Genomic DNA, 16636 nt, shown 5'->3' on the forward strand with positions numbered 1-16636 from the left:
GAATAGTAGATGAAAAGCAAGAGAAAAGCTGAAATAGCATTGCTTTTGCTATTTTCTTTCTGTTAGTATCTTGCTTTTGCTACTTTCTTGTTGTCTTGTTGTTTTGTTGTCATATCTTGCCCTAAAATTCTATGAAACTGTTAAATTTTCCTGACATACACTTATGCCAGCTTAACTTCAGCCACTGAGAAAGCTGAACTCTTAGCAAACATGGAGAGAGCTGCCCTGGCCTCACGCTTTTGGATACTTTATCCTATCGGCTCCATTTTTAAGGTTCCATAAAAGGACAATCTCCTTGAGCCTTATTCATTCATTCAGCAAACAGTTGTCTCATACCCTACTAGTGTGTGATATCCTGGGAGACATCTAGAGGAAAAAAGTCACCTTTAAGAGGTGTTCTGTTTTCCAGAATAAGACATTTACAAATATCAATAGCAGAGGCTAAAAAATATTAGAGGAATGAAAGATCAAAGAATGTATTCAAAGGAAATCAAAATGCCTTTAGTATTGGGACAGGCTTCCCGGGAAAAGAGATCATTAAGCTTCAATCCTTTGTCCCCTTTTGAAGGAATGTTTGTTGTTTTTAATTGGTAGTAATTACATATCATGAAGGCTTCTGGCAGGTTTATTAGTAAAGTTATAGAAGTATTTAGTCCTAAAACAACATTGGATTGAGATGTTGAGTATATTTTTCATTCTTGAGTTTTTTAATTTTTTTTTTAGATTTATTTTTTTTTAATTTTATTTTATTTTTAAACTTTACATAATTGTATTAGTTTTGCCAAATATCAAAATGAATCTTCCACAGATATACACGTGCTCCCCATCCTGAACCCTCCTCCCTCCCCTCTCCCCACACCATCCCTCTGGGTCGTCCCAGTGCACCAGCCCCAAGCATCCAGTATCGTGCATCGAACCTGGACTGGCATCTCGTTTCATACATGATATTTTACATGTTTCAATGCCATTCTCCCAAATCTTCCCACCCTCTCCCTCTCCCACAGAGTCCATAAGACTGTTCTATACATCAGTGTCTCTTTTGCTGTCTCATACCCAGGGTTATTGTTACCATCTTTCTAAATTCCATATATATGCGTTAGTATACTGTGTTGGTGTTTTTCCTTCTGGCTTACTTCACTCTGTATAATAGGCTCCAGTTTCATCCACCTCATTAGAACTGATTCAAATGTATTCTTTTTATTTTTTTTTTTTGATCTTTTTATTTATTTATTTATTTATTTTTTAATTAAAATAAAAAGAATTTTACATGACATTTCACATGTTTCAATGCCATTCTTCCAAATCTTCCCACCCTCTCCCTCTCCCACAGAGTCCATAAGCCTGTTCTATACATCAGTGTCTCTTTTGCTGTCTCGTATACAGGGTTATCGTTACCATCTTTCTAAATTCCATATATATGCGTTAGTATACTGTATTGGTGTTTTTCCTTCTGGCTTACTTCACTCTGTATAATAGGCTCCAGTTTCATCCACCTCATTAGAACTGATTCAAATGTATTCTTTTTAATGGCTGAGTAATACTCCATTGTGTATATGTACCACAGCTTTCTTATCCATTCATCTGCTGATGGACATCTAGGTTGCTTCCATGTCCTGGCTATTATAAACAGTGCTGCGATGAACATTGGGGTACACGTGTCTCTTTCCCTTCTGGTTTCCTCAGTGTGTGGGAATTGCTGGGTCGTACAGCAGTTCTGTTTCCAGTTTTTTAAGGAATCTCCACACTGTTCTCCATAGTGGCTGTACTAGTTTGCATTCCCACCAGCAGTGTAAGAGGGTTCCCTTTTCTCCACACCCTCTCCAGCATTTATTATTTGTAGACTTTTGGATCGCAGCCATTCTGACTGGTGTGAAATGGTACCTCATAGTGGTTTTGATTTGCATTTCTCTGATAATGAGTGATGTTGAGCATCTTTTCATGTGTTTGTTTAGCCCTCTGTATGTCTTCTTTGGAGAAATGTCTATTTAGTTCTTTGGCCCATTTTTTGATTGGGTCATTTATTTTTCTGGAGTTGAGCTGTAGGAGTTGCTTGTATATTTTTGAGATTAGTTGTTTGTCAGTTGCTTCATTTGCTATTATTTTCTCCCATTCTGAAGGCTGTCTTTTCACCTTGCTAATAGTTTCCTTTGATGTGCAGAAGCTTTTAAGGTTAATTAGGTCCCATTTGTTTGTTTTTGCTTTTATTTTCAATATTCTGGGAGGTGGGTCATAGAGGATCCTGCTGTGATGTATGTCGGAGAGTGTTTTGCCTATGTTCTCCTCTAGGAGTTTTATAGTTTCTGGTCTTACGTTTAGATCTTTAATCCATTTTGAGTTTATTTTTGTGTATGGTGTTAGAAAGTGTTCTAGTTTCATTCTTTTACAAGTGGTTGACCAGATTTCCCAGCACCACTTGTTAAAGAGATTGTCTTTAATCCATTGTATATTCTTGCCTCCTTTGTCAAAGATAAGGTGTCCATATGTGCATGGATTTATCTCTGGGCTTTCTATTTTGTTCCATTGATCTATATTTCTGTCTTTGTGCCAGTACCATACTGTCTTGATAACTGTGGCTTTGTAGTAGAGCCTGAAGTCAGGTAGGTTGATTCCTCCAGTTCCATTCTTCTTTCTTAAGATCGCTTTGGCTATTCGAGGTTTTTTTGTATTTCCATACAAATTGTGAAATTATTTGTTCTAGCTCTGTGAAGAATACTGTTGGTAGCTTGATGGGGATTGCATTGAATCTATAAATTGCTTTGGGTAGTATACTCATTTTCACTATATTGATTCTTCCAATCCGTGAACATGGTATATTTCTCCATTAGTGTCCTCTTTGATTTCTTTCACCAGTGTTTTATAGTTTTCTATATATAGGTCTTTAGTTTCTTTAGGTAGATGTATTCCTAAGTATTTTATCCTTTCTGTTGCAATGGTGAATGGAATTGTTTCCTTAATTTCTCTTTCTGTTTTCTCATTATTAGTGTATAGGAATGCAAGGGATTTTTGTGTGTTGATTTTATATCCTGCAACTTTACTATAATCATTGATTAGCTCTAGTAATTTTCTGGTGGAATCTTTAGGGTTTTCTATGTAGAGGATCATGTCATCTGCAAATAGTGAGAGTTTTACTTCTTCTTTTCCAATTTGGATTCCTTTTATTTCTTTTTCTGCTCTGATTGCTGTGGCCAAAACTTCCAAAACTATGTTGAATAGTAATGGTGAAAGTGGGCACCCTTGTCTTGTTCCTGACTTTAGAGGAAATGCTTTCAATTTTTCACCATTGAGGATAATGTTTGCTGTGGGTTTGTCATATATAGCTTTTATTATGTTGAGGTATGTTCCTTCTATTCCTGCTTTCTGGAGAGTTTTTATCATAAATGGGTGTTGAATTTTGTCAAAGGCTTTCTCTGCATCTATTGAGATAATCATATGGTTTTTATTTTTCAATTTGTTAATGTGATGTATTACATTGATTGATTTGCGGATATTGAAGAATCCTTGCATCCCTGGGATAAAGCCCACTTGGTCATGGTGTATGATCTTTTTAATGTGTTGTTGGATTCTGATTGCTAGAATTTTGTTAAGGATTTTTGCATCTATGTTCATCAGTGATATTGGCCTATAGTTTTCTTTTTTTGTAGGATCTTTGTCAGGTTTTGGTATTAGGGTGATGGTGGCCTCATAGAATGAGTTTGGAAGTTTACCTTCCTCTGCAATTTTCTGGAAGAGTTTGAGCAGGATAGGTGTTAGCTCTTCTCTAAATTTTTGGTAGAATTCAGCTGTGAAGCCGTCTGGACCTGGGCTTTTGTTTGCTGGAAGATTTTTGATTACAGTTTCAATTTCTGTGCTTGTGATGGGTCTGTAAATTTTTTTTTTAGATTTAATGGTATTAAAAATGAGAAACTGACTTACAAGAATACCCTATTGTATGGAGTTCTTTTCTGTTGTAGAAAAAGGGCTTTTTGGTTTGTCTTCAATAAATTTTTATAACACAAGTTTACACTCCCTATCTCTTCTTTGTAATAAAACCCCAATTTGGACCCTTTCAAGCCTGCATAGGAGGGTGAGAGAGAATCGCAGGAATATGGAGAGAAGCCAGTAACTTCAGTGCAGGAACATCCACCTTGCCGTACATTTTTGGCTCAGTAGTGATTACGTGTGGAGAAGGAAATGGCAACCCTCTCCAGTGTTCTTACCTGGAGAATCCCAGGGACCGGGGAGCCTGGTGGGCTACCGTCTATGGAGTCGCATAGAGTCGGACACGACTGAAGCAACTTAGCAGCAGCAGCGCCAGTGATTGCGTGAGCATGACAAGCTTGAAAATTTCCCCAAATGTATCATTTTTCTCTTTTTTTGGAAGAAGGAGAGGGATAGAAAAGGACAGCAGGAAGGCGTTAATGATGGAGACAGTACAAAATCTAAGTGGTGAGAGGTTGCAGGTTAACATTTAGATTAGCAAGTTGTTGAATTTTTTTCTTCCATTTTTAAAGATATTGAATCATCCATGTGAATTATGGTGACCTAGTTTCTCCCTTTAAGCCTTACAATACATCCTACTTTCTAGAGACTGTAGAAACATATATAAAGATGTGGATTTAAATAAAGCTGCAAGTAGCACTACTGTCTTCAGTAAGATATGACTTCAGCTCTTACTTTATTTTGAGAAAACTATTAACATTGGAAATGAAGCATAATGGAAAAGAGGAGAATCCCTTAAGCCACCAGGCTGTTTGAAGATGCATATCTGGAACAGGTGTCGGGAAATCATGTCTGTTCTTAGGCCTCAGTTTCTTCATCTACAGAATTAAAAGATTGGATTCAAAGATTATCTTAGGCTTAAAGAGTCACTGTTGATTCTCTGGTTTTGGATAGTAGAAAATCTTGAGCTTTTGTTGATCTTAACTGTGGAACTCTGCTGTACTTCTTGCTTATCAATATCTAACACGAAGAACAGGGATCAAAAGAGAATAACAGAGACCCAATTGTTTGCTCTCCTTTTTTCATCTTGGTGGTGGTGGTTTAGTCGCTAAGTCGTGTCTGACTCTTCCAACCCCATGGACTGTAGCCTGCCAGGCTTCTCTGTCCATGGGATTCTCCAGGTAAGAATACTGGAGTGGGTCGCCATTTCCTTCTCCAGAGGATCTTCCCAACCCAGGGATTGAACCTGGGTCTCCTGCATTGCAGGCAGATTTTTTACTGACTTAGCTACGAAGCATGTTAGCATTCAAGATCAAAGGATAGTGTGAATTCTGTCTTTGTTGACCTTGGGGGTGTTGTTGGCGGGCAGGTAGAGGGAAGTATGAGCTGAGACTTCCTATTCTGTTTACTGACTTCACCTTATGCATACTAATACAATCAGAATCAGTTTTATGTGATGGGCTACCTTGCCCTCCTCCTACCCCCAAATTTAGGAGCCCAATTTTCCTTTACTCTGACAACCTTGTTCTGTCTAAGAGGGTATGGACAATAAAGGTAAAATGATTTTTTTTGCATGTATTGTCATCAGGTACCTGAGGGATAATCCAAATTTTATGCAGGTACTTAGCCCCTTGAATTTTCTTTATCTACTTGAAAGATATTTAAAAGTCTTTTAATTCAAAATCTTGAGTGTAAGCAAACTAAAAAAAAAAAGCCATTTTCTCTTATTTCAACCTCTTCTTTTCCTTGACTCAAAAATATTCAAGTCAAGACTGAATTACTCAAGGGTCACTTACCTTTGTCTAGGCACTAACCCCACCCGTCTCTGTCTCCTGCTCTTTGTCCTGGCTTCTGAAATGGTCTTGCTATATAAGAGGTTGAAGCTAATTTTGGATAAAGTGAAAATTTGTGGATTTTCTGTGAACTGTAATGCTCTTTGCCAGTTTCTTTCCATTTTGGAATACTGTAGCTGCTAAGTTTTAGCAATTATTAATTCTAAATTATAAATGGTGTTAGAGCAATGGAATGGCATAGAAAGTTCAAGCTCAGTGAGCATTTTACCCTGTGCCTCCTATTTGTAAGGTACTATGAATCTGTGCACTTTTACCTGTTTAAGGAATACTTACTGGATGCCATATATTGCAGAGTCGTATCCTAGACTGATGAGACCTGGAGGAAATGATTTATATATATGTTAAATATATATATTCCTTTGCATAGGGGAAAGTGCTGGCAACAGGGATTTATTTTTAAAGAATAAAAATTTCTTAACTCTGAGAAGGTTAGCATAAAAGGCTGTGGAAACCTGTGGTTTTGTTAATAATAGCTGGCAAGAATATTTTAGAACATAATATTCCTTTACTTTAAAACCTTTGTATTTCTTTTTTCTCTTTCAGGCTAACTTGTGTTTTGTAGATATTGACAACCATTTTATTGAGTTGCCTGAAGAATTTCCACAGTTCCCCAATAAAGTGGATTTTATCCAGGAACTCTCTGAAGTTCTTCTTCAGTTTGGGATCCCTCCTGAGGGCAGTCTACATTGCAGTGAGAGTGCCACCAAGCTCAAGAATCTCGTTCTGAAAGACTTGGTCAATGACAAGAAGAATGGCAATGTCTCTGCAAATAGCATCAGCATGTATGAGTTACTGAAGGGCAACGAAACCATAGCTCGTCTCCAGGCTCTGGCCAAGCGGACTGGTGTGACTATGGAAAAAATGGACCTCTCTGCCTCTCTGAGTGAAAAAGAAAAAGACTTAAAACTGCAGTGTGAAGACGCAGAACTAAGGGACTACCAGCTCAATGTTCAGCTCCGAGAGGTCTTTGCCAACCGCTTTACACAGATGTTTGCAGATTATGAAGCGTTTGTGATTCAGACTGCCCAGGACCTGGAATCCTGGCTGACCAACCGGGAACAGATGCAAAACTTTGATAAAGTAAAAACAACCAGAGTTTCCCTTTTTGTGGTTCTTAATAGGCTATATGTTATTGATTTTGTTAACTTTTTTAAATACAGATTTTCCCCCCACCCTTCCCCTTAAGAACTTTTTTTAACCACTATTTTATAATAGAAAAAATAATTTCACAGGAAAGTAAATGAACTAGCTCATTAAGCTGCTCACTGAATCATGTATTAAATTGCCTTTAACCTCATTTTTAAATTTTCTATACTTTGAAGATACTTGAAATAGAAACTCTTAAATTTCATTCATTTTCCAAATCTGTTAACACTACCTCACCTTGTAAGAGTTTTATTTACTCATATTTTAGGATCAAGTCTAGTTAAATGAAGCCTATTCCTTTCTAATAAAGCCTTAGATTTTTGTCTTCCTCCCACAGTGAAGTCACAACTTGCCCATATAAAGGTAACAAACAAGTTTATTTTCAGAAAGTAAATTTTTATCTCAGCATCAAAAGAGAAAAAATGAGGTTTTATGAAAAAAATAAGGTTTTATGACTGTTAGACTATGTTCCGAAGTATCAGAAAAGGAAGACAGAAAGTGATATTAGCTTTTGATTGTCCTGCTGAAGTTGAGGCTTCTTTCTAAGGTCCAGTATGTTCTTCTGCCAGTTTTTCTGGACATATTCATCAGATTTCTTCCCCTCCCCACCATCACTCCCCCTGCCCAGGACAAAAGCACTTAGGGGTGTACATTAACTTTCAGGTCACTAGGATGTAGTTCAGCCCCTTGCCTTTATGGTTGCCAAGGCATGATGTTGCAATTAGAATAAATTATGGCTTTTTGCTAAATGGTATCTTTGTGTCATGGAAGACCTCTCAAAGAAGCTAATATGTTCCAAGAGGCTAATCTACCATCTTGGAGCATCTGCCAAATAAGTATTAACAAAATATTTCTGTAAAGGTGGGTAGTATAAAAGATTTTTTTCTGACTTCATCAGGTATTTTTTAGATAGTTATATAAACTACATTTAACAGTTAAGTTCTGATGCACTTTATGTTAGAGAAAACTTCTTTAATAAATTAAGAGGCCTTCACCTATCCAAATGTATTCCTGCTGTTAGGTTCCTTTCTCATTAAGCTTAACCATTTCTGCACATTTTTTCCTAGCCAGCTTGGAACTAATCTGTGTATACTCATGATTTATCCTTGGAGCAATTCAAATTCTTATCTAAATCAAGCACTGGTACATTCTTCCTCTTAATCTTTATGTAGCTTCAAACTATAAATGGAATTCTTTTTATATAACCCCTAGAGAAATGAAAGTTTCATGTTGGATTCCAGAAGGCTTGTAATCATCTCATTTTTCAGTAGGAAAATTTACAGAACTATCACATACTAGTCCTGCAAGCCAAGTCTTTGCTGACTTAAAGTGATATAGCCCACAAGGATCTGAATATCAAAAAGCCAGACATTTGGTCCATTTAGGAAAAAAGGCTGTTTGCTCTATGAAAAGTAAAGTTGATGTTTATCTCTAAAATACCTTTTTAAGAGGTGTGCTGACTTCTGGAGACTGCTATGAACCATTCTTTGGCTATTTGGATTTGTGTGACTACATCTAAGCTATGAAGGCACTTAAATTGAATAAGTGGATTTCTGTAAGGAAGTTTTTCAAAAACATCCTAAATATCAGAATTTGTTTCCTAAATAAATATGCTGGGAGAAAGCTATGAGTATTGAGAAGAGTAACAATAGGTCAGAACGTATACTTCCACCTTTCCCCTTCTGGCTTTTGCCACATTGCACTCAATCAAAAGAATGAAAAGCAGAGGCATCCCAGTAGCTGAAATAGTAGTCCACTTCCAAATTTTAGCTAGTTCCAAGTTGTGACTAGAATTCCTCTACATGCATGGACCTGAAGAACCAAAGGAAAGAAATGAACCCTTTGAATTAGAAGCTGATTACAATTTCCTGAGCCATTCCATTCACGCAGACAAGCTGGTAACAGGGACATGTGGCTGGTTGTACATGTTTTCAACAGGCTTGGCTTGCTTTGGATGGTTTTCCAGGCAGTGATTTTTTTAGTGGTTAAGGCCCAGACTATTCTGTTAGCACAGGTTTGGATGGAGTTTGATCTTGAATTAGTACTCATCCATCAGTTTCTAACTGTGGGCACCTAGGAAAACATCTACTTGAAGAACAGATGATTTTACTTATAAGCACAAATTCCATATGGTTGTTTTTTTTTTTAAGAGAATTGCTTATGTATATATTAATGCTATTATTGTATCCATTAATCGCCTGGCTGCCTATGACTTGGAGGTATTTGGCATAGTCTAGGAATAGAGAGTGGAAAAAATTACAGCTCACTGGGGAAAAGGTGTCAAATTTAACGGCAAGTGAAGAGAATAATTGACGTTCGTGTAGCGACTGATCCTTGGAGAAGGAAATGGCAACCGACTCCAATGTTCTTGCCTGGAGAGTCCCAGGGACGGGGGAGCCTGGTGGGCTGCCGTCTATGGGGTCGCACAGAGTCGGACACGTCTGAAGTGACTTAGTAGCAGTAGCAGCAGTAGTGACTGATCCACCATCTTTCATTAACAGTGCTCTCTTTTCTGCATGATGGTCATGAGGACCAGAACGTAAATTAGTTTTGAGAGGTAGGAGCAGCGCTAATGACTTAAGTGACCTAAATTCTATGAATTTAGAAGATGGGGGCGGGGGAGTGAAGTTTTAAGGATTTTTTTAATATCATACATTAGTTTGCATGTTATTGAAAAGGAATGACTTTAGCGACAGATAATTTTGGGGTTTATCATGTAGTATTGAGATGATCTCTTTGCACTACTAATTGCCTAATTGTCTCATTACAGGCTTCCTTCCTGTCTGACCAGCCAGAGCCGTACCTGCCATTTCTTTCACGCTTCATTGAAACACAGATGTTTGCCACCTTTATTGATAACAAAATTATGTCTCAATGGGAGGAGAAAGATCCTTTGCTTCGAGTCTTTGACTCTCGGATTGAGAAGATAAGACTGTATAATGTAAGGGCACCCACCTTGAGGACATCTATTTACCAGAAATGCAGCACTTTAAAAGAAGCAGGTACATTTGTCATGCCTTTAAAAACTAACTTAAAATCCACTATCATTTCTTTTTACACATTGTTGACCTCATAAACCACAAAATTAATTTTCAGTTTTAGACTTCCTGGTTAATCCTTGTGCTATATCAAGAGATGCTTTCTGTAGTTTTGTTTCGTTCTGTTTCATGAGCTAATGTCTGTCCTATTCCCACTTGACATTCCTCTTCCCTCAGAAGATGAAAAACAGTAACAAACTGAATGGATTAGAACTATTAGGTTGCTGTAATTTCTGTCTTATTCTCTTTATTACCTTAATGAAAAAATATTAATTTTTGTTTTGCTGCTTATTTTGCTCTTTTTGCTTTTTACCTTTTCTTCTCTTCATCCAAGGAAAATAAGTATTAATTTAACATAGTAAATTTGAGTTGCTACCTAATTTACATAATTAAAACTATTTACTTTAGTGGTACCATTAATTAAAATAGCTTCGTCTATTGAAATTAAACCTCTAGATTCTTGTATTCAAATGAGAGCTTCCCAACCCTGATGTTAGTTTTTCTCTCAGAGAATTGTGAGTCTTGGCCAATCTTGTCTGGCAGTGTAATACTATAGTCAGTTAAATAAATAATCATATTAATAGTGTTTACTGATTACATACTCTTGCTGTTTTATGTACAGTTTTGCATTTGATCATAATAATGAGGAGGTATAGACACATTTTATTGTCTGTTTTACTGCTGCCTTCATCTTACAGTTGAGAAAACTGAGAGGTGAAGTCACTTGCTTGTGATTGCATAGCTAGTGGTTGGTTAAGCCCTGATTTGAACCAGAGTTTGACTGATTCTAGCACCTCGAGTCTTAACACATTAAGCTGTTCTTTCAATAAATAAACATGTAAAATGTACCAGTCCACATAGTTTTATACTTTTATACCCGATTCCTAACTCTTTCTTAGTTTATTTCTCTGCCAATAAACTGACTTTTATAACTTGAGTGCCCCTTCCTTTTATTTCTTCCCCTTCAAGTGTAAAAGCTGTTTGAGAGCAACCTTCTTTTCTTTTTTTTTTTTTTTTTGAGCAAAAAGCAGCAAATGTGGATTTTCTTTGCTCTGCTTCTGTTGCTTGCCTTTCTCTCTTCACTTGAGGTAGAGCAGAATTACAAGAGTGTGGTGATGCTGTAACCAGCATGTTTTAAGGAAAGAAGTATATAAATGATGTCTCTTGTGTAGCCTTCAGAGGTTTCTGATAACTTGAGGAAACATCATTCTGTTGTATCCCACTTATGAGGGTAGATCCTCGGAGCCCTTTAGGAAGTGACATTTGCCTCTCTGTTTCTGAAAGTTGGGGGAGCAGAGTGATCAAAATTGTCTATGCCTGTTCAGAAAGTAGTATGGCTTTCAGTGCTTTAGTAGCCATGTAAAAGTACAATGCCTTCTTGAGCAAATTTTATTCCTCCCTCCTGACAGAATTTTTAAAATGAAGCTAAGTACTGATTGCTTTATTCATATGCTTCTAGAAAATTTTTTCAATTAAAATAGATTGTTGGCCTCTCAGAGTTTGGTACTTATACTGTCATCACAAAAATTATATAATACTTTTTAAAATGTACCATTATAGACTTACCATATTTAAAAGAGATTAAACTAAGTTTAGGAATAGTCTCCTAGGAACTTAATTTATCAAAGACTTTCTTTAAAGGGAAGCAGTTGGCTGTGACTATATCTATCTCTCATGAATGGTGCAGTTATTTCTTTTATCAGGTAAAAGATAATAGACTTTGATCTTTTAAAAGACTTACCTCACCCTCACTCCCAACAGAAGCTGTAGAGATTGGGATTTTGTTGTTGACATTGAATTTTATTGTGTATCTTTTTTTTTTTTTTTTGGTCCTTTGTTGTTTTGCTTTTGTTTCTATTTTGCCTCTAACTAAAAAGAATTCTGATTTGCAGGTGAACGCTTTAGGCAGAGGCTATCTGCTGCTGATATTGTGGCACCAGAACCTCATGATTTCTTTGCAGAAAGACCACAAGTTGCTAGTAACGCAGAGTTTTCTTATTCCTTACCGATCACAGAAAATGAGTTTTGGCACAATCCCTTGAAAGTCTAACAACAGGCCTTTGATCTCTTGAAGCAGGCATTTAATAATTTCTGAATGTTCAGTATTCACTGATGGTATAGTCACTGAAATGTAACATTGCATTGTGCTCCCTGTGGCAATCTTATAAACCCAGATAATTAATTGTGAATTGTGATTTTTGTTTCTACAGAGCTTCCTAACTAAAGGAGAATAACTCAATATCAGATGGGTTTTTCTATCATTTTAAATCCAGCAGAAAAACTGACACTACTTTTCTTTTTTTCCTTTTGGGAGGGTAGAAGCACTTTTTGGCAGAGGTGAAATTTTGTAGTAGTTCATGGAACATAAAATTGGCAGGGACTTCAGAGAATTCCGCACCATGAATCTAAGCATTATTTGCCTAAACCTAATTGTGTTTTATAAATATTAGGAAGCATTAAGAATATATATATTGTTGTGGCAAGTCAGAGGGCATCATTGAAAATTAAATATCACTACATTAAAGCATGACACCCTTTTGCCCAGTCCAGAATATATGGACTGTATTTTGAGAGAAGTTACAAGTTACACATTAAAATGAAATTTTAAAAAGTTCTGGATAAATTCATATGAGTTATAAAGAAAAATTAGGAAAGCTTAAAGCAGATGTCTCACACTTTGAAGTTTAGTGTAATAATGCCTCTGTACACATCTCTTAATTCTGCAAACACAAACACTGGCTGGGAGGCATCGATCTCACATAAGATGATCTTAAGTAGGTTCTTTTGACTAGAGTGAAATGTGTCATTCACAGACCTCTTCCCACCCCAAAAGATTTTCTTTAGAATATATATGGAGAAGAACCAGCAATACTCAATCTGCTGGTATTGAATAGGGCAGAGTAAACTGATTCTATGAAATATTTATAAGAAAATACCTTTTTACTTCTCTCAGCTCCCAAGATTGGCAGTGCCCACAATGTGTTCTGTTTATGACACAAACACAGTTACTGCTTGTCCTCCCCAGCAGTAATCTCTGGGCACGGGATGGGAGACCTAACCTTGGTTACAAGTATTATGTTTTCTCTTATAAATGTAATTGATAAAGACATTTAAGATCAGGTTTTTTTTTTTAAAGGAGACTTGCATTTTTATTTTTATTTATTATTCATTTTTTAGCCACACTGCTGGGGCATGTGGAATATTAGTTCTGCAACCATGGATTGAACCCACACCCCTTGCAGTGGAAGCATGAAGTCTTTTTTTTTTTTTTTAATTTTATTTTATTTTTAAACTTTACAAATTGTATTAGTTTTGCCAAATATCAAAATGAATCCGCCCAGATTTTTTTTTAACCAGAGAAATAGTTCACTGTTTCTTTCCTGAGCCTTTGAAACATCTCCCAACTTTCAGTGGTTTTAAAATAGAAATATTTAGTAATTTCTATTTTTTAACTCTGGCCTATGTTATTCTTCAAATGGGAGTTTTTTATTCTCTGGACATTTTCTAAATGCCTGCTTATTTTATTTTTCTCTGCATTACTCATTTTGATCTAATGAACACTTTTAAATAACTCCTAATGAGAATGAGACTGTTGCTAAACGTGAAGGTAATAAACTTTACACAGTTCCTTGTTTTTTACAAGTGGAAAAGCATGAATATTTAATGGATCTTTGCACAAAGAAATAAAGTAACATAGGGCTATAGAGCTTGCTTTTACCTCCCCTAATTTGTCTTTCAGCTCAAGGAAGATATTTTATTTGCCATCATTTTCTTTAATGTTGTACTTAGAACCATATTTTCATTAAGAATATGAATTTCGCACTCATGGGAAACTGTTTCAGTACTAAATTATAGATTGTTTTTTAACCCCACTGCCCTGCTTTTGCCACATGCAGAAAATAGTATGAAAATTCATTATCTAGTATTTACTTAAAACTAACCTTTTTATACTTACATTATACTGATTTCTGAAGAGCTTTTGTAAAAATCTATTTCAGACTATCAGAAAGATTGAGTTTCTTGTCACTGCATGAGTAGAGGAAGCATTATCTTTTAAAGTTTAGCCAGTGAAATGTTTCTAACATGTTATAAATTTAATTTATAGCCCAGTCAATTGAGCAGCGACTGATGAAAATGGATCACACCGCAATCCACCCACATCTACTTGATATGAAAATTGGTCAAGGCAAATACGAGCAAGGATTTTTTCCAAAGTTACAGTCTGATGTCTTGGCAACAGGACCAACTAATAACAAGTAAGCATGTTCTTCATTTGAGTCGTTGACTGAAGGAGTGAATGAAGGGAACAGTGGGGGACAGTGCTCTGCACCTCTTATGGGGACTGCTTAACTATTAACGGAGAAGGCAATGGCACCCCACTGCAATACTCTTGCCTGGAAAATCCCATGGATGGAGGGGCCTGGTAGGCTGCAGTCCATGGGGTCGCTAGGAGTCGGACATGACTGAGCGACTTCACTTTCTCTTTCCACTTTCATGCATTGGAGAAGGAAATGGCAACCCACTCCAGTGTTCTTGCCTGGAAAATCCCAGGGACGGGGAAGCCTGATGGGCTGCCGTCTATGGGGTCACACAGAGTCGGACACGACTAAAGTGACTTAGCAGTAACTATTAACAATTTTATCAATCACTACTTTTTCGAAAACCAAATTAATCCACTTGAAATATGAGTTGACAACAAGTATTTGACTTTTAATTCCATCATGTAAGAAAATGCAAAAGTAGAGATTTTTTCTTATTGAAGTAATGTGCGCTTAGGAATAGTTTTAAATGACTGTTTAAATATAATGCTAATACTGTCTAATGGAATTAGAAAAGTTATGCCTTCACTGTCTGTATTAGTTTCCTAGGACTGCTGTAACAAAGTACTACAAACTTGGTGGCTTAAAATGACAAATTTATTTTCATAGTTCTGGAAGCTGTAAGTCCAAAATCAAAATGTTGGCAGCGCCATGCTCCTTCCAAGGCCTGTAGGAGAGGATCCTTTCTTGTGTTTTCCAACTTCCTGTGGCCCAGGCAGTATTTGGCTTATAGTAACAGAACTCAGTCTCCACCTCTACTTCACATGGCTACTATCCCTCTATGTCTGTGTTCAAATATCTCTTTTCTTATAAGGACACCAGTCATGTTGGTTTAGGGCCCACCCTAATGGCCTCATCTTAACATCTGCCAAGATCTATTTCCAAATAAGATCAAACTCACAGGTGTTGGGATTAAGATTTCAGCATTTATCTTAGGGAGACACAATTCGACCCATGCCACTGTTTTGTACTTTTAAGTATCAGGTGCAGAAATTACAAAACAACCAAAAATAAAGATAAACCCTATCATTCTTTATGGTAGATGATCCCATTCAGAAAATATTTGAATATGGTTAGAATTGAAAACACTTATTTGGGTTTAAGGGAATTCTTGATTTTAGATGAATGCCTGTATGTATCTCAGTCCTGTCAGATTCTTTGCAACCACGCAGACTGTAGCCCATTTTCATACGGTTCATGGGGTTCTCAAGGCAAGAATACTGAAGTGGTTTGCCATTCCCTTCTCCAGTGGACCGCATTTTGTCAGAACTCTCCACCATGACCCATCCATCTTGGGTGGCCCTATACAGCATGGCTCATAGTTTCATTGAGTTAGACATAGTTTCATTGAGTTAGACAAGGCTGTGATCAGATTTGTTAGTTTTCTGTGATTATGATTTTCACCCTGTCTGCCCTCTGATGGAGAAGGATAAGAGGCTTCTGGAAGCTTCCTGATGGGAGAGACTGACTGAGAGGGAAACTGGGTCTTGTTCTGATGGGTGGGGCCATGCTCAGTTCAGTTCAGTTCAGTCGCTCAGTTGTGTCCGATTCTTTGCGACCCCGTGAATCAGAGCACACCAGGCCTCCCTGTCCATCACCAACTCCTGGAGTTCACTCAGACTCACGTCCATCCAGTCAGTGATGCCATCGAGCCATCTCATCCTCTGTCGTCCCCTTCTTCTCCTGCCCCCAATCCTTCCTAGCATCAGGGTCTTTTCCAATGAGTCATCTCTTCCCATGAGGTGGCCAAAGTATTGGAGTTTCAGCTTTAGCATCAGTCCTTCCAATGAACACCCAGGACTGATCTCCTTTAGGATAGATGGGTTGGACCTCCTTGCAGTCCAAGGGACTCTCAAGAGTCTTCTCTAACACCACAGTTCAAAAGCATCAATTCTTCGGCACTCAGCTTTCTTCACAGTCCAACTCTTACATCCATACATGACTACTGGAAAAACCATAGCCTTGACTAGACGGACCTTTGTTGGCAAAGTATTATCTCTGCTTTTCAATATACTATCTAGGTTGGTCATAACTTTCCTTCCAAGGAGTAAGCGTCTTTTAATTTCATGACTGCAGTCACCAACTGCAGTGATTTTGGAGCCCCAAAAAATTAAAGTCTGACACTGCTTCCACTGTTTCCCCATCTATTTCCCATGAAGTGATGGGATGGGATGCCATGATCTTCGTTTTTTGAATTTTGAGCTTTAAGTCAGCTTTTTCACTCTCCTCTTTCACTTTCATCAAGAGGCTTTTGAGTTCCTCTTCACTTTCTGCCATAAGGGTGGTGTCATCTGTGTATCTGAGGTTGTTGATATTTCTCCCAGCAATCTTGATTCCAGCTTGTGCTTCTTCCAGCCCAGGG

General features: G+C 37.3%; 1 protein-coding gene and 1 long non-coding RNA gene across 8 annotated transcripts in view; one reads left to right on the plus strand and one right to left on the minus strand.

Moving 5' to 3' along the window:
* DENND5B (DENN domain containing 5B) overlaps nucleotides 1–16636 on the plus strand; it is a 220790-nt gene that overhangs the window by 140194 nt on the left and 63960 nt on the right. For all 5 annotated transcript variants that reach the window (XM_059886403.1, XM_005206831.5, XM_059886404.1 and 2 more), the window contains 3 exons: nucleotides 6315–6851; nucleotides 9688–9919; nucleotides 14061–14211. In XM_059886403.1, the coding sequence (XP_059742386.1) occupies nucleotides 6315–6851; nucleotides 9688–9919; nucleotides 14061–14211 (920 nt within the window). The remainder of the gene's footprint in view (nucleotides 1–6314; nucleotides 6852–9687; nucleotides 9920–14060; nucleotides 14212–16636) is intronic.
* LOC132345322 (uncharacterized) overlaps nucleotides 4594–16636 on the minus strand; it is a 31108-nt gene continuing 19065 nt past the window's right edge. For all 3 annotated transcript variants that reach the window (XR_009494608.1, XR_009494607.1, XR_009494606.1), the window contains 2 exons: nucleotides 6045–6087; nucleotides 4594–4796 (listed from right to left, as the gene is read on the minus strand). This is a non-coding gene — a long non-coding RNA (uncharacterized lncRNA). The remainder of the gene's footprint in view (nucleotides 4797–6044; nucleotides 6088–16636) is intronic.

The sequence above is a fragment of the Bos taurus genome, chromosome 5, assembly GCF_002263795.3.
Source record: "Bos taurus isolate L1 Dominette 01449 registration number 42190680 breed Hereford chromosome 5, ARS-UCD2.0, whole genome shotgun sequence".
Lineage (NCBI taxonomy): Eukaryota > Metazoa > Chordata > Mammalia > Artiodactyla > Bovidae > Bos > Bos taurus.